The sequence below is a fragment of the Xenopus laevis genome, chromosome 4S, assembly GCF_017654675.1.
Source record: "Xenopus laevis strain J_2021 chromosome 4S, Xenopus_laevis_v10.1, whole genome shotgun sequence".
Lineage (NCBI taxonomy): Eukaryota > Metazoa > Chordata > Amphibia > Anura > Pipidae > Xenopus > Xenopus laevis.
This window is the reverse complement of record NC_054378.1, coordinates 34,009,466-34,033,264: the sequence shown is the minus strand read 5'-3', so window position 1 is coordinate 34,033,264 and position 23,799 is coordinate 34,009,466. Positions and strand designations below refer to the sequence as shown.

General features: G+C 38.6%; 2 protein-coding genes across 6 annotated transcripts; both read left to right on the top strand.

Moving 5' to 3' along the window:
- The first annotated feature begins 1,346 nt into the window (after positions 1–1,346).
- On the top strand, positions 1,347–5,938 carry LOC108715384 (dynein light chain roadblock-type 2). The gene is made up of 4 exons (XM_018260471.2): positions 1,347–1,433; positions 3,428–3,503; positions 4,819–4,986; positions 5,708–5,938. Exons 1-4 carry the CDS (start codon positions 1,431–1,433, stop codon positions 5,749–5,751), a joined length of 291 nt encoding a protein of 96 aa, XP_018115960.1. The 5' UTR covers positions 1,347–1,430; the 3' UTR covers positions 5,752–5,938.
- Positions 3,432–20,698, top strand: dynlrb2.S (dynein light chain roadblock-type 2 S homeolog). 5 transcript variants are annotated; one of them, XM_018259246.2, is made up of 4 exons: positions 3,432–3,503; positions 17,272–17,347; positions 18,754–18,921; positions 20,450–20,698. In XM_018259246.2, exons 1-4 carry the CDS (start codon positions 3,495–3,497, stop codon positions 20,491–20,493), a joined length of 297 nt encoding a protein of 98 aa, XP_018114735.1. In that variant the 5' UTR covers positions 3,432–3,494; the 3' UTR covers positions 20,494–20,698. The 5 variants fall into 5 exon arrangements, with proteins under 5 accessions (XP_018114735.1, XP_041447043.1, XP_018114736.1 ...); XM_041591109.1 differs by lacking the exon at positions 3,432–3,503 and adding an exon at positions 7,923–7,994; XM_018259247.2 differs by lacking the exon at positions 3,432–3,503 and adding an exon at positions 15,314–15,446.
- Positions 20,699–23,799: the final 3,101 nt, after the last annotated feature.

Here is a 23,799-nt window from a genome sequence, read left to right as displayed (position 1 = left end):
CCCTCTCCTACCCTCCCTCAGTCCTCTGCCTTATCTCTCCATCCCCTGGCACTCAGAGAGCCTGCATGGATTCTGTTATCTTGAAATCCCACTGCCTGGAGTTGCTGGTGGCCTATCAGGATGTCATTGAGGATCAGATGGGTGATGGTAGCAAGTAAAGAGGAAAAAGGCGAACACCCCTTTAAAAGGGATGTCAACACAAAAAAAAAATGTTTGCCTTATAAAATATAATGTTCTTCTAACTTTGAAATATACAATTTTCTATGGTTTTCAAATTATTTGTATGTGTACTGGATGTTCGTCTCTATTCTCTGCCCTGACTGTGGATACAACTAAGACAAGGCAGCTGATTAAGAGAACTGCCTTTGCTACTGGGGAACTAAGACTTTTGCAACGTTGTTTAAAATGTACCAACCAGGAGTAAAGCATGAACATCTTTAATAAATATATATGAGAAAGTTGCTTAGAATGATTTCTTTTACTAGGCACATTTTTATTTTGGGGTTGACTTTAAGGTAAAGGGGGCTCATTTATAAACACTGAGCATATTTGCACCTGGGCAAAGGGGTTACTCCCCGAAACGTTGCATCCGCAATAAACTAGCAAGGGTTCTCCCTGCTAGAAATATCCACGTTGTGCCGGTGATTCTTCTCCCTTTCACATTGAACTCGAGGCTGCCAGCACCTCCTTCACTGAGCACCTGGGATTCTTTTAGGACAGGACGGCCAGAGTCTGCGGGGTAATCCTTTCTTTCTGCACCTGGGCAGTAACCCATAGCAACCAATTAGTGACTGGCTTTTTACAGGCAGCTACAGGTTGAATGATGAAATCAAACATTTAATTGGTTATTGTCCAGGTGCAGATTTGCCCAGTGTTTATAAATGAGCCCCAAGGACTGCACATTCTTAGTAGGTTTTAGCCTTTTGGTAATTTCATAGTTTATGAGATTTTTAGTAGTAGCTCACACAATGTGCTAATACAGAAGGTGTTTCAAACAATCCTAATAGAATATCAAGTCCTGGTGTGACATGAGTTGTGCAGAGCATGTCTATCACAGAGTATACTCTATCACTAAGCATCCATGAGATTTGGCAGTTTGGCTCAGTCCACACACAGAAAACAAAGGGGTCCTGTTTCAAGATGGCAGCGCCTATGAAACACTTTTTACATGTAGGATATTTTCTAATCCGTTTTGGATATAGACAAAAACAGCTGACTAAAGGGTTTAACTAAGGAGGGAAAGCTTTATATCACTCATGTCTCAAGGTGACAGGTCCTCTTTAAGAATTCAGCACAAGATGCAAAGCTCAGTGTTCATAGGGGCGGGGACATGGTTTAATTAATTTGTGTTGTAAGTTCTGCCGTTGGCATAGCAACGAAACCAAGCATTAGTTTGTTGTTAGTTGTGTGGTTACACGAACAGAAGCAGCATGGTGAGTAGCTGGGACCGGACTGGCATTTATTATACTGAGTGGGGAAGTTAAATTGTGTATGATTTGCTAATCTTTTGATTTACTGTGGGGTAACTGTATGCTGCTCTCTCACTGGTCCGGGAGTGCTGAGTGATATAATGGTGTGTACTACTATAGAGACGAATCGCTCTGCTTGGAGGGATGGATTATATTTCATTCTTGTAGCTTCAGTTATTGAAGCGCTGACACAAATATAGTTTCCTGCTGTGTGGAGGAGCTATTCATCCCTTCCATATGCACAGCCAGGCTAGGACTAGGGTCAGGTTTCCCTTTCCTTTAGTTTGCTTTATGTATGCTTGTATCTGATATCTTTTGTGTTTACTTTACTTTTGATGACTCAAATGATTGTGGGAAATGAATCAGTTATCTCACCTTCATAGCAAACTAGAGCTTATATTATGTACCCACTCCACCATAACTTAGTGGCTTGTGAGCAACATGTTGCTTACCAACCCCTTTGATGTTGCTCCCAGTGGCCTCAAATCAGGTGCTTATTTTTGAATTCCTGGCTTGAAGGTAAGTTGTTGCATAAAAACCAGGTGTACTGCCACACAGAGCCCTCCTGTAGGCTGCCTGTCCACATAGGGGCTATCAAATAGCCAATCACAGCACTTATTTTGCATCCCTAAGGACTTTATACATATTGTGTTGCTCCCCAATTTGTTTTACATTTCAGTGTGGCCAGTGGGTAAAATAGGTTGGGGACCTCTGAGCAGTGGTGTAAATAGTGGGAAAGGAGGGAGTGTGATTGCAGCCAAACCTGCTCAACAGCGAACACGGTAAATAAACAGTGTGTCTGGAAGGGGGGCTGTACATCCTGCCCCCAGGCCCAGAAGAGGGTAGTTACGTTACTGCTTCTGACATAACGTAATTACATACTAGAGCTTATGTAAATGATCTTATCACAACTTTATTTTACATATGGACTTTGATAATCTTTCCATCAACTAGGAAATTTAGAGCTTGGAACAGGCATGCCTCATTCATTTGGTTAGTAAGAAGTATAAAGGCCAGCAGGAGCCCTGACTGATTCCTATTACACAGGGCCAGATTTACAAAGCTCCTAGGCCCGATGTTGTTCGTCGCTCCCGTCCCCTCCCTTTTATTCACTCAAATTTTGTATTTAAAATTTTTATTTTCAAATATCAGCAGGTAGCAATAAGTGGCACATAGTCAAACTCAGAAACTGCAGGTACTGGACAATCCCCAGGCTGCAGTAACATCACGGCACATAAGCACAAAACCATTATTCCTGAGTAGTATAGCAAAGTAGCCCAAGTAGCTGACAAGAAAATTTAAACAAAAAGAAAAGGAAAAGAAACAGAAAAAGGAGGAAAAGAAAAGAAATAAGCAAAAATAAACCAAGAACTGAATAAACAGTTGCCTATAACACTTGTGAGTACTGTCAACATCTCTGCACTAACTGGGACAGCATAGGACAAGAAAATTTAGGGATTCCCCGGAGTCAGAGTGGGAGGACATGCAAAAAAAATTAGGTTGAGGAAATATTTCGGTAAGATAACCAGGGGGACCAGATTTTGTGAAAAGACTTCTGCGAACCGTTCGTGTAGCTAGTCAATTTCTCAAGGATTAGGACGTTGTCCAGCCTCCTTTTAACCTCAGGAAAGTCCAGGATAGGAGACTTCCAAGCTGCAGCAATGACCTGCTTGGAGGCAGAGAAAATATGTGTTAATAATTTCCTGGTGAACTTGTTAGTCCTTGGGATTCTCTTATTGATTATTCACTCAAATTTTAATTTAAAAATGTTATCTCCTGTTCATCCCTACTATTTCTGAAACAATGTGGGTGTGGTTGGGCTGCATGCTGCCCCCTAGGCCCGGCCCTTGTTGGCCTTTCCACAAATCCAGGCCTGCTTGTACTCCTGACAGACATTTCAGTCTAGCAAAGCATTTGGCATTTCACACCAACATTTGTAACTGTAACTTTTATTGCAGGCAGAAGTTGAGGAAACACTAAAGAGGATCCAGTCCCACAAAGGAGTCATTGGAACTATAGTCGTGAATGCAGAAGGTAAAGCTTGTTACATTTTTGACCTTCTCTTTTTTCCATTTTAAGCATTCATTTAGGTATGCCGAAGGAACTCAGTCTCATATACAGTAAATACAATATACTAATAAAATTGTATACATATACAATTTTAATATACAATGTATATGGTGGAACTTGTCCATATGATTGAAAAAGAAAAGCCAGCCATTTCTGGTAGATGTTAATTGGCAGAATCACTTTTAATATTTAGTAGTGGAAACTCAACATAAAAAGAAACAGTACACAGTCAGCACATGTAAAAGTTGTTTAAAATGCAATTATCTTTCAACAGGTAATATAGTATGTTAGGTTGATTATTGTCATAAGCAATTTTCTGGGATCTACAGTAAACAAATTCAAAAGTAACAAGGGTTTCCAAGCATTTGTGGGTAGCAGGAACAATGTTGGATTTCCATGGAATACAGTTGTTGTCACAACAACATTTTAAAGGAAATGGCAACTAGTAAAACAAATCCCATTGGAGCAGGCCTAGTGATTTAGAAGGGGTGGGCTGCTCGGAGTTATACAGGATACTTTAAAGAAGATCTACCTGATTTATATAACTATATTAATATACTGGCTACACACATTTTTTTATTTGTCTGAATACCAAATCTTCCACAAAGCATTTGGATGAATACTAAATCTGGGTCTTAATTTGCATTATCTGAAAAAAGTAAATTTATATTTTCCAGTACTAAGGTATTTACAATTTGGAAATGCCCATTTTGTTTTAATAAATGTCATCCATATATTTCATATGAATGTTTAGATGTTTCCATTTTTAAGCTGTGTTTCCATTGGAAACAATTAATTCACACAGTGAGTCATAGGCTAACAAACATATTCCTGCTTGAATCAGGATCAAGGAGTTGTTTGCAGCAGGAAACAAATGTATGATGATGCAATGATTCAAATCAATGTGGCGTGGCAGGTATTGTTGGGCAATTAATTGGCCATGGGGGAGGAGATTTCCCGCCACGCAATGAAGTGCCTTGTCTTGACAATTTGCAATTTTTTTTGGGGGGGTGGGGGTTGTTTTTTTTGTGGTTTTTAGATCTCCTTTAATATATACAGAAAGACGTGTTCACCACTTTACCACTTTGCACTCTTCGCTTTGTTAGCAGAGATTAAGTCAAATCATGATATTAAACGTTTGCATATTAAGTTCTTCATGAATAGCATCTAACTTTTAGATCTGTATTCTCATTACATGGCCTAACTGAGTTATTCTCTTTATCAATGAGTGTATTTTTTTTAATTCTGTTTCCCAATAATCTCCCATGTTCATTTGTAGGAATTCCAATAAGAACAACATTAGATAACTCCACTACAGTGCAGTATGCTGGTCTCCTGCACCAGCTGTCAATGAAAGCCAAAAGCACAGTGAGAGATATTGACCCTCAAAATGAATTAACTTTTCTCAGGATTCGATCAAAAAAGCATGAGATAATGGTTGCTCCAGGTACAGAAATAGTAAATCCAATTTAGTACACAAAACATATTAGAGTGTCTTTCTGACAGACTGTTTTGTTTGCTTTCCCACCAATTAACATGAATTGACCTTTGTTTATTTTTAAAGGAACTGCTCAGATATGCTGTGTTAAATAAAAAATGTTTTCAATATAGTTAGCCTCAAATGCAATCTATAAAGGCTGGAATGAACCGATGTCTAACGTAATAACCTTAACCCAACTTCCTCCTTTACATCTCTCTAACCTCTAAACTACCTAGTCAGTGACTTGAAGGGGGGGGCATATGGGGCTGTCTTGTTAATTTGCTTTAAATCTTAACCTGCATGTTCAGGAAATGAACAAAATAGTTATGTTCCATGTTGCCCCCTTTACTTTAGACATCCATTCACTCCAGCCTTTATAGTTAAAATTTTTGAGGAGTCAAAAGCAGTAGTGCAGAGAATAAACTGTAGTCTTACAAAAATACTGCTTAAAATTTACAAATAATGATAAAAAATTATTAATGTATATTAAAAAGTTGCTGAGAATTAAATTTTCCTGCATTGTACAGAACATAGTTCTTGAATGGAGGTCACCTTTAATTTTGGTAATGCACTATAATTTGTAGCTGATTTGATAGTAAACTCTATATTTATGCAGTGTTTGTTGAGCCTAAAATGTGTGTGTATGTATAAAAATTATGTGTTTGTTTTTCTAATTATGTTTTATCAGACAAAGAATATCTATTGATTGTCATCCAGAATCCATCAGAATAGGACATTATCGCAAACATACACAATTTTGAAACTGATCTTCACCCTTTGGAAATAATTTCATTTTTAAATTATTTTGCATGTACATAAATTGCTATTGTAGTATTTGAACAGTTCACGACATGCATGCAGTTGTTGAATGCATGCAGATGTTGGCATATGATAGTGTTAATAAAATATTTATAGTCAATTGGGTGTGTAGCCATTTTTTAATATCTGCAACTTTGTTATATAAAACATTAAAGGTAACAAGTCTGATTGAAGCATAAGGGATAAGTCAGGCAATTTTTCTTTTGTTTCATCAAAAGCCTAGTTCTACCCCATAATAGCTTTAGACTCAAAGTAAAGCCCATAGTTATATTTCTTGCTTGCTATATGTATCTTTAGTTTGGGGTTTTGAACTGTATCTGTAACTAGTAATGTTGCTGCACACTGTTACACAGTGGAATAGGTAAGTCAATTTCTGTTGCCTAGAACAGTTGCCTCGTGTCTTGGAGACAAGAAAGGACATGGGACGCTCCTGCTCTGGAACCTTGCTTTGGAGACAAAGAGGCAATACATGATAATTACAGTATTTTTGTTAATAGGCACTTTTACAGGTTTTTTGTTTTTATACCCTATCAGCACAGGGCCCAAAAACTGTTTTGCAAAGCTATTTTTATTTTTTTTGCTCTTCTAACTGAAAAATTCAACAAGCCAGTGTCAAATATGGCAAATATTTTATGTTTTTCATTAAAAAGCAAAAACATTCTGTTCTTTTAACATATGAGTCGTCTTCATACAGCACCAACATATTTCACTTGTATTCTCTAGAAAGAGACATGAACCTAGGGTTATGGTTTTCTTTGACTTTAATCTGAGAGGAGACTGTGTTCCATAACTCCTAAAAATTGACATTTTGGCCTTTTCCTGTAAAAATTAAATTAGACATGTTAAGATGACAGAAATAAAAAGGCCAAAAAACAATGTTTTCTTCAGCACACCACTTACTGTTTCAGGGTGCATCCACTCCCAAGCTGCCTCCAAGTCAGCCAAATTCCTTATCTTGAATAATAGGATATGAAGCACACCATCCTCAGGCTTTGCCTTTAAAACATTTTATTCCAGCGAAAACCATAGGAAAACTAAGACATGAGAAGAGAAAGGTCTGTAGCTTTCAGAACCTGGTGTGCTGGCATGCACGGAGGGAGAGTTCTGTTATCTAACTTATGTCACTTTAAGGAGGTGGAAGGAATAGTTTATAACTTTGTGTGTGAGTTGGGAGGGCAGCATTTGAGTAGAGAAATTTCTTTCAGTTTCACAAGGGGAGGGGCTGGTAAGAGGAGGAACCAAAGGAGCAGGGAGCGAAAGCATTTTAGGACATCCTCAGGAGAAATCAGTCTCCTGTATGCGCTCTTCTAAGGAAGCCTATTGCAGAGGTGCAACTTTTTTCACTCACACATACGAAGATGCTGCAGTAACAACTCCGTCCTGGTCACATATCATGTTCCAATCTCCCCCCTCATGTCTCATTTATTGGTCCTCCCTCCTTGGTCCTCAGCCCTCAGTGCCCCAGCTCTCAGTCCTCAGCCCTCCCTCCTCAGCTTTCCATGCTCAGACCTCAGCTAGTACGGAGAGCTTAAAGGAACAGTAACACCAACAAAAATGAAAGTGTAAAGTAAATGAAAGTAAAGTAATGCAGATATTATGTACTGTTGCCCTGCATATAAACTAGCTATAAACTAGCTACTGTGTAGTAATGTCTGAAATTGAAAAAAGTCTATATGGCACAGGTTAAATAGTGGATAACAGATAACACCATTATGTTCTACAGAGCTTATCTGCCATGTAACCTGAGCCTTTTCTCCTTTGAATGGCTGTCCCCATTGCTACACAGCAGCTTATTTATATAAACAATAGTAATGTTTCTGAAGCAAATACAGCAATTTTACCAGTGCAGGGCAACACGACATTATATTTTTATTACTTTAAAACACTTTCACTTTTTGATGTTACTGTTCCTTTAAGGGCTGAGGAGGAAGGGCCGAGGAATGGGACAAGAGAGGGGAGATTGGAACACGATATGTGGCCAGGACTGAGATGTGACTGTAGCCTCTTCGGATGTGTGAGTGAAACAACAGACATGTTGTCATTCCGCTTCCTAAGGAGAGTGCGTACAGGAGACTGATTTCTCCTGAGGATGTCCTAAAATGGTTTCCATAAACAGGGAGGAGGAGGATTTCATGGAGTGCCTGTATATGAAGAAGGTAAAGTCAGAACTGGGTTGAAGGAGGTCTGTCACTTGAGGGGGTTTGGGAGGAGGGAGAAGTTTGTCTTTTGTTGCAGGGGTGACTGTGTTATATAGGGGTATGTGAGATAAGAGCTGTCATTTTTGGATATGGTGGGTGCAGGTGAAAGGAAAATGACCTGTACATTATATAGTACAAATAAATGAGATTTCTTTGACACTCATTACAGAGTTGGTGTGAACATGTTATTGGGTGTAAACATTTTATTATTAATAATTACTACACTAAAAACCTCCATTTGCTACCCCTGCCTATGTACAATTTTCCTACCACCTTGGTTCTGTTGCATTTACCCATTTCTCAGTGTTCATATCATTGTCCATTAAAAGTAGATCTACACTAATACAGAACTGCGCAGCTCTGTACCCTTGTTGGCTATTGGTAATTGGTAAATTAACTTTTAATGTGAAACATTTGGAATGCTACAAATGACACAAAAAATTTCACAGCCCATTCTGACCATGTTCAAAAATAGAACAGCATATCAGTATATCTATACATATTGGGCATCAAACTATTTAGTAAACCTCTGGAATTCATATTTAACATATTTTATGCTGATACATCACAAAACTCTCTGGAAAAAAAATAATATATAGGTAAACTAAAAATCCCCACCCCCCAGGAAATGCCCCTAAAATGTGAGAGCACAAAATGTTCAAAAAATGTATGACACTGACTGTAAATGAAATGTGAAATTCTACTGGCACTTAAAGGGTTAATACGTTTGTCATTTGATAAATACATTTGGTGGTAGGAATTAGCAACCACATTTAGATGTGCTCACCACTGCATGTCAAGCATGTGTGTATCAGGGGAAAATACACAAGTGGTGCTCTTGGAGCATATAATGGTATAGTCATTATGCTCCTTTTTGTTCTTCTTGCTGGAAAAGGTCAAGTGCTTCATGTAGTCCTGTACTGCTTCATTAGAAGTCGTGCAGGTCAGCTGGTGGTTTCCAAGTGGGAGAAGGGTTGCTTGGAGTAATATTCTCTCCCATCATCAGCTGATAAAAGGGCAGTCCAGATTGGCGGTCAGGTCTCTGCAAAACCATCGCAAATCTGGCTACAATATTTTCTAGTACAGTAAATATACACAAAATTGTCTATGTGGAGAGTAAGGGATGTAAAGCTAGAAATGTATTTTTATTGCTTCTCTTTATTGCTCATATTTTCTATTCAGGCCTCTCGTGTTCATATACCAGTCTCTTATTTAAATCAGTGCATGGTTGCTAGGGTAATTTGGACCCTTGCAACAGGATTGCTCAAATTGCAAACTGGAGAACTGTTGAATAAAACGCTAAATAACTCAAAAAACACAAATTAAATAATACCAGTAATTGTTGAGCAATATAAGGTTCAAGGTAACAAGGGGCTAGAATCTCTGAAGAACACACTCCCTACCAGTTGTTTGCGAGACAGTTTATACAAAACAGAATGTAGTAACATCGTTTTCCTTTGGTAATATAACTATCCTTGCCCAGGCACAGGGTGTGCAGCAGCCTCATCATTCCCTTCAGATGCACATTTTCTCACCAGTGGCATGAGTACTAAGGAAGAAACGCTCCAGGCAGTTTTCTACATCCTACTGCGTGTTCTGGATAAAAAAAAGACTGTGCGATAGTCCATAGGGGACAGTCCCAACAGGACGGAGCATAGATATGCTTTTCTTTTTTTTTTAGAGTGCATTTTAATACTTGTTTTTATAGTAAACAAGGTTTTATACTATTGATGCTACATTTCACTCAACAGTTACTTCTGTATACCAGAAGGAGGGCTACAAGAAGTGATGAAATCTATACATGAAAGTTAAAAAGCTGTGTTTGTGAGTGCCCACCTAAAATTGATTCAAGGAAAGTTAAAAAGCCTCTTTCTCTATAATAATCAAGGTGAACAATAAGGGTCTAACACACAGTGGTGGAATACTTAAATCCTATTTTGAGCACAAAAGCGGTGCTGTTTAAAACAAGTCTAATCTTTGATACAAATGAAGGCAGCACTCCAGTAAGAAGGAATTGCATATTTATTTGCTAGGCAGATAAGAATACAAGACCTTACAGAAAAACTATACCCCTCAAACAATGTAGGTCTTTATAAAAGTAAATTGCATAAAGCAGCTTATATGTAAAGCCCTGCTTCATGCAGTGTCGGACTGGGGTGCCTGGGGCCCACCAGGAAACCTCATCTCAAGGGCCCACCCTCCTGTACAAAATTGCCTGCAAATATAAAAATTAACATTTTTATTTAAAAAAAAAAACTGGAATGGCTGTGACAATATTAAATTACAATATTAGTCATAAATACAAAAGCATAACAGAATCCTTTTAATTAAGTGCACATGCAATATAAACAAGGTAAGTCTTTTATCACACTTTACTGCTGTACTGCAAGTTGGAGTGATTTAACCCCCTCCCTTTCCCCCCAGCAGCCTAACAACAGAGCAATGGGAAGGTAACCAGATAGCAGCTCCCTAACACAAGATAACAGCTGCCTGGTAGATCTTAGAACAGCACTCAATAGTAAAATCCAGGTCCCACTCAGACACATTCAGTTACATTGAGTAGGAGAAATAACAGCCTGCCAGAAAGCAGTTCCATCCTAAAGTGCTGGCTCTTTCTGAAAGCACATGACCAGGCAAAATGACCTGAGATGCACCTACACACCAATATTACAACTAAATACACTTGCTGGTTCAGGAATGAAAGTAAATTACCTGCAGTGTAAATAATGTAATTTAGAAATAAAAACTATACCATAAAAAGCATGACAGAAGAATAGTATGACCCAGAGAGTGATATTCTAAGACAATTTGCAATTGGTCTTCATTTTTTATTTGTGGTTTTTGTAATTACTTAGCATTTTTGGCATTTCAGCCATTGGTTTGAGTCAGAAGAAGAAGGAATGCAATTTGAAAACTATAAAAAATAGACCAATTGAAACCTTGCTAAGAATTGTCCATTCTATAACATAGTAAATGGTGTACTATCCCCTAAGAGGTTAAAAAAACCTGCAACTTTTTGTCTGCTGATCCCCACTCTAGTAACAGTGTGACAAAAAATAAAACTTATTTTTATATATTTTGACCAAAGTAAGTACCTTTGCTGCAGTAGGGGGTCACAATTTGAGGCTTCAGTATAGCCAGTAATGTCCTCAAGTTAGTTATATGATGATGTGCCACCTGGGAGACAGGAGAGGGAGTTTTGCCACCACCAAGCTCTGCTTTTGAAAACAATGCACTCTTTATTCATTTGTCTTAAAACTTACAGCCTACTCAATATGCGATACTCTTAACTGTCATGGATTCTACAGCCAGATATTTTACTTAGTCTTACTTTGTAACCGACCGTATGATGTTACTACTAGAATTCTGGCCTTGTATTTCAATCTTTTCAATTAAAGGGGTGGTTCACCTGTAAGGTAACTTTTATTTTGTTATAGAATGGCTAATTCTAAGCATCTTTTCAATTGGTTTTCATTATTTATTTTTTTATAGTTTTATAGTCATTTGCCTTTTTCTTCTGACTCTTTGCTTCTTTCAAATGGGGGCCACTGACTCCCTACTAAAAAAAATACTTTGTAAGGCTACACATTTATTGTTACTTTTTATTACTGATCCTTCTATTTAGGCCTCTCCTATTCATATTCCAGCCTCTTATTCAAATCAGTGCATGGTTGCTAGGGGAATTTGGGCCCTAGTTACCAGATTGGTTTAGCTGCAAATTAAAGAGATGCTGAAACAAAACGCGAAATAACTCAAAATCCACAAATAATAAAATATGAAAACCAATTACAAATTGTCTCAGAATATCCCTCTCTACGTCATACTAAAAGGTGAACAGCCCCTTTAAAAGCAGCCAATTCTTTCCTTTTATAGACAGTTTATGAGAAATTGCTGGTGTGTGTGGGTCTCTCTTTACCTAATTATATATATATAGTTGAACCTCAGAGTGTAAACTCACCTATCACAGCGCCTATCCTGCAATCAATGCAGGGAGCAGGGGAACAGAACAGCCAAGCGATGACTGTCAGAGCAGCAGCAGCAGCATGCTGCCTATTACAAAGTCCATGCCCCCCAACCCCCCAGGGTGATTAAGTTTGTCAGCACAACTTGAACTTGCCCAGCCCAGGCACAAGCAGGTAGCGAAAGTGAATGCAGCCAGCCAGGAAGATCCACCCCACCGCACCAGTCCAGCAGTACCTCAGGCTCTCCCTCTCTGACGCGTAACGCGTGCAAATCTCTCTTCTCTTCCCCCACGAGAAGGACGCATTGGACGCCAGCCAGGTCAGTGACGTCATCATCAGGCGCATCACACTCGCACACTGAAACATGCGCAGCAGCACACGGCACAACCACCCTGCACAGAGCAAAGCACATTCAGGCTGCAGGCAGCAGCTTTGATAGCCAGCCCAGGTGATAGTGGCAGCGCTGCGGGGCCCATTGAAAAACCGGAGCTCTGGCAAAAAATAGATGGGAGGGAATGTGGTCGTAGGGGCCCACAAGGACTGGGGCCCACCGGGATTTTTCCCGGTGTCCCGGTGGGCCAGTCCGACACTGGCTTCATGTAAATAATCAATTTTCATAATAATGTACTTTTTTAGTAGTATGTGCATTAGGTAATCATAAATAGAAAACTGCCATTTTAAAAAATAAGGACAGCCCCCTGGGATCATATGATTCACAGTGCACACAAACATACCAAACAAACCATACATGTTAGATCACATGAGCCAATTAACAGAGTTCTGTCGTTTGCTTCCACACTTCTTCCTGTTCCAGTTAGAGCAGCAGTATTTCTTGTCAGGTGATCTCTGAGGGACACACAGATCATGAAATGGTGTTTCAAGGCAAGAGATGTAAAATGGCAATATTTACTTAAATATATATTCCAGTTTGATAAGATGATTTAAAATGCCACGTAATTGGATATAAACTATCTGTTGCTTAAGTATTCATTTTGGGGGTATAATTTTCCATTAAGGAAATTGTCACGAATATCCAATCACAATGGTTCCATTGAACTATTCAGGTAGGTGTTGGCTGAAACTCACAGAGCTGTGAAAGTGTGATCTGGTCACAAAGGTACCATAACGACTGCATCACAATGGAACTACCATTGATCAATATGTTTTGTGTCAATAAGCCCTTTCAATAACTCCTTCCAAAACCACATATTCAGGATGAGTAGTGATGGGTGAATCTGTAAAGAATTTGCGAAATAGATTGAAGTCAATGGCCGATCATTTTTGTCCAAATTCATTAAAGTCAATTTTGATGCTTGACAATTTTATGTGCACGACTTTTCTAACGCCCAAATTTATTCACTGGCGGCGAAACTCAGAATCATGTCTCACGAGTGTTGAAAAAGTGTTACTAATCGTAAAGATAATGACTGTACATTAGAGTAAGGATAATAGAAGAATGGCTTGAGAAAGGGCTCTGACCCGAAACATGTAGGGGCCGATTCACCAAGGGTCGAATATCGAGGGTTAATTAACCCTCGATATTCGACTGGGAATTAAAATCCTTCGACTTCGAATATCGAAGTCGAAGGATTTTAGAGCAAATCGTGCGATCGAAGGATTATTCCTTCGATCGAACGATAAAATCCTTCGAATCGAACGATTCGAAGGATTTAAATCCAATGATCGAAGGAATATCCTTCGATCAAAAAAACTTAGGAAAGCCTATGGGGACCTTCCCCATAGGCTAACATTGAGTTCGGTAGCTTTTAGATGGCGAACTAGGGGGTCGAAGTTTTTTCTTAAACAGACAGTACTTCGACTATCGAATGGTCGAATAGTCGAACGATTTTTAGTTCGAATCCTTCGATTCGAAGTCAAAGTTGTAGTCGAAGGTCGTAGTAGCCCATTCGAAGGTCGTAGTAGCCCATTCGATGGTCGAAGTAGCCCAAAAAACACTTCGAAATTCGAAGTTTTTTTTACTTCGAATCCTTCACTCGAAGTTAGTGAATCGGCCCCGCAGTGTTTACACTGCTTAATAAAGAAAGCACTTGCAGTTTGAAATTACTGCCTTTGAAGCTGTTTATTCTATTCTTCTACTTTGGGAGTGTGACACAAACTCCTGGAATTTGCAGCTGTAAGAAACTTGGAAGCATACGTTGGTACCTAAAACTTTGACTGTACACTAGAGTACAGTACCAATTATAATATAGTGAATAAAGTATACCCTCTTGTAAAATCTACGGATATTATAAGTTACAGAGGAGTTTCATGACCATATTAAAACACGAGGCCGAAGGCCAAGTGTTTTTATACAGGTCAGGGAACTCCGAGGTAATTTCTAATATCCTCATATTTTGCAACTGGGGGTACTTTATTTATTATAATACAAATGTTTCAGTGAGTCATGTGACAGAAATGACATCAGAACTCACAGTTTATAACTGATGACATCAGAACTCACCGTTTATAAAAATATAATTTACAAGATATTCATGGCTTTTGTGTATTATAATGATATAATAATAACGATACCAAAAAAAAGAGAAGGGTGTTCAAGGATAAGCTTCTGAGCACCTTTGCAAATTAATTTTGTTAGTAAGTTGTTTTAGAGAAATTTTGCAAAGTAATAATGAATAAAGTTTTTTTTATAATTTACAAATATCATTGTAAAATTATATTTTATGCTGTTTATGCATATTTTACCATTTACAGCTTTTATAACCTTTCCCTACAAGTCGTATTACTTTTAGGGAAACTGAAGCAAGGTAACAGTGTTCGGTGCCATAACCTATAGCAGTCAGCAAATGATAAGTTGTGCTTAGCCAACAGTAGAGTATTGTAAGTATCTAACGGAATACTATAAAAAGTGAATAAAATCTTATTTGACAATGTCCCTGACCCAAATTCTAGAATATAAAAGGGCAAAATTTTTTGCACGATAGAGCCCATGTTTTTTAAAGTATGGGACTTGTAATCCAGAATGCTCAGGACCTGGGGTTTTCTGGATAACTGATCTTTCCTTAAGTCTACTAGAAAATCATGTAAACATTAAATAAACCCTATAGGCTGTTTTTGCTTCCAATAAGGATTAATTATATGTTAGTTTGGATCAAGTACTACATACTGTTTTATTACAGAAAAAAGGACACCATTTTCAAATGTTTGGATAAAATGGAGTCTATTGGAGATGGCATTTCTGTAATTCTGAGCTTTCTGGATAAAGGGTTACCTTGATAGCTGTACCAGTTTCTGCTGAGGTAATGGTTGTGCAGGTGCACTCTGCAATTTGCACAGGATTAAGAATTCAGCACAAGATGCAGAGCTCAGTGTTTAAAGGGCGGGGACAGGGTTTAGTTCATTTGTGTTGTAAGTTCTGCCGGTGTCATAGCAACAAAACTAAGTGTCAGTTTGTTGTTAGTTGTGTGGTTACACGAACAGAAGCAGCATGGTGAGTAGCTGGGACCGGACTGGCATTTATTATACTGAGTGGGGAAGTTAAATTGTGTATGACTTGCTAATCTTTTGATTTACTGTGGGGTGGTTTTGCTTCCAATAAGGATTAATTATATATTTGTTTTGATCAAGAACAAGGTACTGTTTTATTACAGAAAAAAAAGGAAATCATTTTTAAATGTTTGGATAAAATGGAGTCTATGGGAGATGACATTACTGAAATTCTGAGCTTCTTGTGTAAAGGGTTACCTGATAACAGATCCCATACCAGTAGCAGTTTCTCATAAGATAATGGTCTGTGCAGGCTGCACTCTGCAACTTGCACAGGATTAAAAATTCAGCACAAGATGAAGAGCTCAGTGTTCAAAGGGCGGGGACAGGGTTTAGTTCATTTGTGTTGTAAGTCCTGGCGTTGGCATAGCAACGAAACCCAGCGTCCGGTTGTTGTTAGTTGTGTGGTTACACGAACAGAAGCAGCATGGTGAGTAGCTGGGACCGGACTGGCATTTATTATACTGAGTGGGGAAGTTAAATTGTGTATGAATTGCTAATCTTTTGATTTACTGTGGGGTAACTGTATGTTGCTCTCTCACTGGTCCGGGAGTGCTGAGTGATATAATGGTGTGTACTACTATAGAGACGAATCGCTCTGCTTGGAGGGATAGATTATATTATGTTCTTGTAGCTTCAGTTATTGAAGCTCTGACACAAATATAGTTTCCTGCTGTGTAGGGGAGATATCCATTTCTTCTATATGCACAGCCAGGCTAGGACTAGGGTCAGGTTTCCCTTTCATTTAGTTTGCTGTATGTATGCTTGTTTCTGATATCTTTTGTGTCTACTTATTTTAAATGACTCAAATGATTGTGGGTAATGAATCAGGCATCTCACCTTTATGGCAAACTAGAGCTTATATCCTAGTGGCTTGTGAGCAACATGTTGCTTACCAACCCCTTTGATGTTGCTCCCAGTGGCCTCAAATCAGGTGCTTATTTTTGAATTCCTGGCTTGAAGGTAAGTTGTTGCATAAAAACCAGGTGTACTGCCACACAGAGCCCTCCTGTAGGCTGCCTGTCCCTATAGGGCTACCAAATAGCCAATCATAGCACTTATTTTGCATCCCCAAGGACTTTATACATATTGTGTTGCTCCCCAATTTGTTTTACATTTCAGTGTGGCCCGTGGGTAAAATAGTTTGGGCACCTCTGACTAGTGGCGTAACTAGTGTGAAAGCAGGGGATGTGATTGCAGCCAAACCCGCTCAATAGTGAGCATGGTAAGGAAACCGTGTGTCTGGAGAGGGGGGTGCACCCAGGCCCAGAAGAGGGTAGTTACGTTACTGCCTCTGACATAGCGTAATTACATACTAGAGCTTATGTGAATTATATTACCACAACTTTATTTTACATACTGTATGGACTTGGATAATCTTTCTATCAACCAGGAAATTTAGAGCTTGGAACAGTCATGCCTCATGCATTTGGTTAGTAAGGAGTATAAAGGCCATCAGGGGCCCTGACTGATTCCTAGTACTCAAGGCCGGATTACACAGCGGACACCCCTAGGCCCGATGTCATTCGTTGCCCCTGTCCCTTTCCTTGGCACATGGGAGATGGTATATCCTGCTCATCCCCACTGTATCTGAACCAATGTGGGTGTGCTTGGGCTGCATGCTGCCCCCAAAAATCTTGCCGCCCTAGGCCCGAGCCTTGTTGGCCTTTCCACAAATCCAGGCCTGCTTGTACTCCTGACAGACAATTCAGTCTAGCAAAGCATTTGACATTTCACACCAACATTTGTAACTGTAACTTTTATTGCAGGCAGAAGTTGAGGAAACTCTAAAGAGGATCCAGTCCCACAAAGGAGTAATTGGAACTATAGTCGTGAATGCAGAAGGTAAAGCTTGTTCTCTGCTTGTTACAATCTTGACCTTCTCTTTTTTCCATTTTAAGTATTCATTTAGGTATGCTGAAGAAACTCATTCTCATATATATACTAATAACATTTATAAATAATTAAAAGGAAAGTAGTGTCATGTATATGGTGGAACTTGTCCATATGAAAAGAAAATCCACTCATTTCTGGTAGATGCTTAATTGGCAGAATCACTTTAGTAGTGGAAACTCAACATAAAAAGAAACAGTACACAGTCAGCACATATAAAAGTTGTTTAAAATGCAATTATCTTTTAACAGGTAATATAGTAAGTTAGGTTGCTTATTGCCTTAAGCAATTTTCTGGGATCTACAGTAAACAAAAGTAACAAGGGTTTCTAAGCATTTGTGGGTGGCAGGAACAATGTTGGATTTCCATGGAATACAGTTGTTTTCATAACAACATTTTAAAGGAAATGGCAACTAGTAAAACAAATGCCATTGGAACAGACCTAGTGATTTGGAAGGGGTGGCTGCTCAGAGTTATACAGGATACTTAAAATAAGATGTACCTGATTATATAGCTACTGTATCTTGATATACTGGCTACACACATTTTTTTATTTGTCTGAATAACAAATCCTCCACAAAGCATTTGGATGAATACTTAATCTGAAAAAAGTCACTTTCTGTTTTCCAGTACTACGGTATTTACAAGTTGGAAATGCCCGTTTTGTTTTAATAAATGTCATCCATATATTTCATATGAGTGTTAATTAACACATTGAGTCAAACATATTCCTGCTTGAAACAGGATCAATGAGTTGTTTGCAGCATGAAACAAATGCAAGGTTAAGGAGTTGCACAATTGAAGTTGTAGTTCACCTTTAGTGCCCCAACAGGCGGGGGTGCCCAACATTACCTGCCTACACATTTATATTTGCATAATTTTATGTAAAACACATTATAAATGGTGATCCCAAGTAGTTGGCCTAAAATGGGGAAGAAGGCATTGCTGTTCGATTATCCAGGATTTCTGTATGTAATGTGTTGATGCAGTGATTCAAATCAATGTGGAGTGACAGGTATTGTTGGGCAATTCATTTCCCATGGGGGAGGAGATTTCCCACCAAGCGATGAAATGCCCTTTCTTGTTGGGGTGGGGGTTGTTTTTTTTGTGGTTTTTAGATCCTCTGTAATATAAACAGAAAGGCATGCGCACCACTTTTAAGTTAGACATTCTTTAGTTTGTTAGCAGAGATTACGTCAAATCATGATATTAAACTTTTGCATATTAAGTTCTTCATGGATAGCATCTAACTTTTAGATCTGTATTCTCATTTCATGGCCTAACTGAGTTATTCTCTTTATCAATGAGTGTATTTTTTTTAATTCTGTCTCCCAATAATCTCCCATGTTCATTTGTAGGAATTCCAATAAGAACAACATTAGATAACTCCACTACAGTGCAATATGCTGGTCTCCTGCACCAGCTGTCAATGAAAGCCAAAAGCACAGTGAGAGATATTGACCCTCAAAATGACTTAACTTTTCTCAGGATTCGATCAAAGAAGCATGAGATAATGGTTGCTCCAGGTACAGAAATAGTATATCCAATTTAGTACACAGAACATATTAGAGTCTCTTTCTGACAGACTTCTTTGTTTGCTTTCCCACCATTTAATAGGGTTTGCTTTAATTCTTCTTTTCTTTTGTTTAAACTGTTTGTTGATGGATTGATAAAATTAGCATGGGTTATTTTGAAAATTGTATTAGCCATTTAAGTTGGTTGCTTTATGGTTATTTTTGAAAATATCCTTCAGTCAATTATGGAAAATCCAAGACACTGTCTTTTTACATAATTCAACACCATATTTTTGAAACAAAAACATTTCTCATACCTGAAAGAATATTAAATGGTGCTTTCCAGCTGTGGTATACTCCAGCTGTTGTGTATTCAGTACCTGTTTATCCATGAATTAGCACCTGTAGAGTTACAGAATTGTTCGTGCGGTTGGTAAAAAGTGTAGAGGGCCAACTGAGGGCGCTAACTGATGCCCAATACTTCTGAAAAACAGATCAATCTATCAAAGGGTTGGGCAGAAGGCTTCCCCTAAAAATACCTTGCTGTGGGCTCCGTGCCTCCTTAGAGAGCAACAGCCCTATTTTTAAAACAATAGTTGAATTTTTTTTTTGCTTTATATCTATATGTGTAGAGATCCATTAATTGACCATTGTTTATTTTAAAAGGATCTGTTCAGTGTAAAAATAAGTGGATAAACTGATAGGATAAAATAAAATGAAAATATTTTTCCAATATAGTTGGCCACAAATGCAATCTATAAAGGCTGGAATGAACCAATATCTAACGTAATAACAATAACCCAACTTCCTTCTTTTACATCTCTCTTAACTTAGCTAGTCAGCAACTTGAGGGGGGGGGGCACACGGGACTGTTATTTTCATTTGCTTTAGATCTTGACCTGCATCCTCAGGAAATGAACAAAGTGGTTATGTTACACGTGGCCCCTTTACTTTAGACATCCATTCACTCTATTCAATAAAGTTAGCCTCTAATGCAATCTAAAAAGACTGGAATGAACCAATATCTAACGTAAAAGCCATAACCCAACTTCCTCCTTTATATCTCTCTAACCTCCTTGTTAGTCAGTGACTTGAGGGGGGTGGGGGGCACATGGGACTATCTGGTTAATTTGCTTTAGGTCTTGACCTGCATGTTCAGGAAATTAACAAAATGGTTATGTTCCATGTGGTCCCTTTACTTTAGACATCCATTCACTCCAGCCATCATAGATTTTTTTTTTGGCTGATAAACTATATTGAAAACATTTTTTATTTTGTGCTGAACGGTTCATTTAAATGGATAGATATATGTATTGTTGTTTTCTGACAGAGCATTTTTGTCCCATAAATTAAAAATTAAATATATTTCTAAGTAGCTATATGCAGAAGCTACAACTCTTTGTGTGTAATAGATCAAACATAGTTCTTGAATGGAGGCCACTTTTTACTTTTGTAGCTGATTTGATAGTAAACTCTATATTTTTGCAATGTGTATGTATACGTGTTTGTTTTTCTGATTGTTTTTTTTATGTTTTCCCAGACAAAGAATATCTTTTGATTGTCATCCAGAATCCATCAGAATAGGACACTATGGAAACATACACAATTTTGAAACTGACCCTCACCCTTTGGAAATAATAGCATTTTTAAGTTATTTTGCATGTACAGAAATTGCTATTGTAGTATTTGAACAGTTCACTACATGCATGCAGTTGTTGAATTGCTTACAATGTGTAATTACAGACGTTGCATATGATACAATGTTAATAAAATATTTATAGCCATTGGACAATTGGGTGTGTAGCCATTTTTTAATATCTGCAACTTTGTTATATAAAACATTAAAGGTAACAAATCTGCTTGAAGTAAAAGCGATAAGTCAGGCAATTTTTCTTTTGTTTCATCAAAAGCCTTGTTCTACCCCGAAATAGCTTTAGACTCAAAGTAAAGCCCATAGTTCTATTTCGTGCTTGCACAATGTGTCTTTAGTTTGGGGTTTTGAACTGTATCTGTCACTAGCAATGTTGCTGCACACTTCTGTGTTGTGTTGCACAGTGGAATAGGTAAGTAAATTTCTGTTGCCTAGAACAGTTGTTTCATGTCTTGGAGACAAGAAAGGATGAAACCCTCCTGCTCTGGGAACCTTGCTTTGGAGACAAAGAGGCAATACAGTCTAATTATTTTTGTTAATTTGCAGCTCTACAGGTTTTTTTGTTTTTATGCCCTGGGCCCAAAAACAGTTTTGCAAAGCTATTTTTTTTTTGCTCCTCTAACTGGAAAATTCAACAAGCCAGTGTCAAATATGGCAAAGATACTATATTTTTCATTAAAAAGCAAAAAAATGCAAACTTAGAAAAAATTCTGTTCTTTAAACATATTACACTTCTATTCTCTAGAAAGAGAAATGAACCTAGGGTTATGGTTTTCTCTGACTTTTATGTGAGAGGAGACTGTGTCCCATAGCTCCTAAAAATGGCATTTTAGCCTTCTCCTGTAAAAATTTAGACATGCTAAGATGACAGAAATAAAACAGAAAAAAAAAAGACTGCACAGATTTCCATGCCATAATCTCAAATGACACATTATGCTGGAATTAAATTTAGGAAAGTAAAGGAATATTGCATACAATACGTAATAGAAGGGAATGATTTATTAGCAGCACAATAGTACTGACTGTCCATGTCCCTATCATTATGATCATTTACAGCCTTCAACCTCTGCCCCGGTGATATCGCATAAGTACACACCTTCATGCCATTACGAGTGTTGAAGAGACACCAAACATAATCCCTTTCGCTCTTGTTTGGTAAAAATTGCCTTCTATTTATTTTTGGCTTGTAAAAAAAAAATCTACCTGTGCAATACTAGAGAAAGGCAAACAACTGGGTGTACACAGGCAAGTACTTATTAGTGCCTGCCATTGATATAGCCATGTAATCCAGTACTGTAACTGCTTAAAGGAGAAGGAAACCCCCTGGGCGCAAAACCCCTCCCCCCTCCCCTGTGTTGCCCCCCCTCCCCCTTCCCCCTGGCCTACCTGTCCCCCGGGGCAAATGCCCCTAACTTGTTACTCACCCCTCTCTTCTTCCTGCTTTGACCGGCGTCTTCTGGCGCATGCGCAGTAGGAGCATTTTCAGGTACGGGGGGGAGGAGGGAGGGGTTTTGCGCCCAGGGGGTTTCCTTCTGCTTTAATCAATTATAAGAAAAAGTAATTATAAGCATAGTGTGCTGTTAGTATTTGGAATTTTTTCATACAAACAGGATACTATTTCTACATGTTAAACAAGTGAAGTGTGTATAGTGTTGCTAGAACTATAAATGGCTAAAGGCCTAACTTCTAAGCATTCACAGGGATTTTTCAAATGGTAAAAACACCTTTTTGTACGTGAAAAATCCACAAATCAGATACGTTTGAAGTCTGAAAATAAAGACAAGCGCTTCTGAAAAGCCCTTTTTGCCAGCAATTCAGTAGTTGCTTTGATATGATCATTTCAAGTTGTTTTCTCACTCAAAAAGCAGAGAACTGGGTGCGATGTGATAGAATTATTTACATTGAGATATTAATAGTATATTTTTTGTATTCTAGGAAAACATTTTTTCAGACAATTAAGAAGTATATTTACTTTATAGCCTGGGGGTTACCATCTGAATGCTTGTGAGCTGAATGGCTCTCCAGTTTGTTCAAGGGATTCATATGAATGTGTATTTTTATTTATACAGCACTATGTACGCAGCACTGTACAGCAGAACAATACATTAAAGGGGTTGATCACTTCCACACTTTTTTTTACAGTTCGGTTGTTATCAGATTGTTCCCCAGAAATAAAGACTTTTTTCAATTACTTTTTAATTTTAACTGTTACAACAACAGAATACAACAAACAGAAGTGCAGTGTGTATGTGTAGACCTACTTTGAAATAAATTAAACACTGAATACACCTATTAAATGCTAGTGTTCTTATCTGTTTAATGTGACTTCTGTTTCTAAAGCTTCATGCTGATCTTCCCTCTATTGTCTTGAGTGTGTGACCGCGGTAAGGACCATGATCTTGCTGCGGCTCGGTCTTGCCTGTCACTCCTGGGACGTCTATACAGCCCTCGCACCTGCTGGCGGCTTCCTGAGTGTGTGACCGCGGTAAGCTAACCATTAGCTTACCACGGTTGCACACTCAAGAGGCTTCCAGCCACAGCAAGCAGGATGAAGAGCCGCATGAGGCTCTGGAGCTGCGGGTTTACTACCCCTGCTCTAAACTGTTACAATTTACTATATTTAGTTGGTACAATTAGGGCTCTTACACACGGCCGTTCCGACCTGCGCTCCCCTGCGTTCCGTTTTTTGGCATTCAGCCGCAGGGGAGCGCAGGAATAGACGCAAGTCATTATTTGAAATGGGGCTGTACTCACTCAGGCGCGTGTAGGCGCCGAACGCAGGTTCAGACGCAACATGCTGCATTTTTCCTGCGTTCGGCGCCTACACGCGCCTTAGTGAGTACAGGCCCATTTCAAATAATGACTTGCGTCTATTCCTGCGCTCCCCTGCGGCTGAACGCCAAAAAACGGAACGCAGGGGAGCGCAGGTCGGAATGGCCGTGTGTAAGAGCCCTAAGTTGATACATTTCTCAGTAGCATCTCTGGAGTATTATCAACTATTGTATCAATTCTAACAGCTGTCTGTAATGGAATCCAGAGATTCTGCTCAGCAGGTCAAAGATAAGAAATGTATCAACTAATTGTATCAATTTAGAACAGGGTTGGCGACCACCCCTCCCAGAGCTGCTTTAGAAGGTAAAAAATGACACTTTACACTTCAATATTTGAAAAACAGTGACACACAGAAAATAGAACGTAATTGGAAAAAGTTTTTCCGGTGATCTATCTGGAGACATATT

What these genes read in the sequence shown, in the direction of transcription:
- dynlrb2.S (XM_041591109.1), top strand. Translation starts at nt 7,938, where the DNA reads ATGGTTTCCATAAACAGGGAGGAGGAGGATTTCATGGAGTGCCTGTAT. An exon ending in TATAGTCGTGAATGCAGAAG is followed by an intron (nt 17,348 to 18,753) that starts GTAAAGCTTGTT and finishes GTTCATTTGTAG; the next exon opens with GAATTCCAATAAGAACAACA. An exon ending in TGAGATAATGGTTGCTCCAG is followed by an intron (nt 18,922 to 20,449) that starts GTACAGAAATAG and finishes ATGTTTTCCCAG; the next exon opens with ACAAAGAATATCTTTTGATT.
- LOC108715384 (XM_018260471.2), top strand. An exon ending in TATAGTCGTGAATGCAGAAG is followed by an intron (nt 3,504 to 4,818) that starts GTAAAGCTTGTT and finishes GTTCATTTGTAG; the next exon opens with GAATTCCAATAAGAACAACA. An exon ending in TGAGATAATGGTTGCTCCAG is followed by an intron (nt 4,987 to 5,707) that starts GTACAGAAATAG and finishes ATGTTTTATCAG; the next exon opens with ACAAAGAATATCTATTGATT.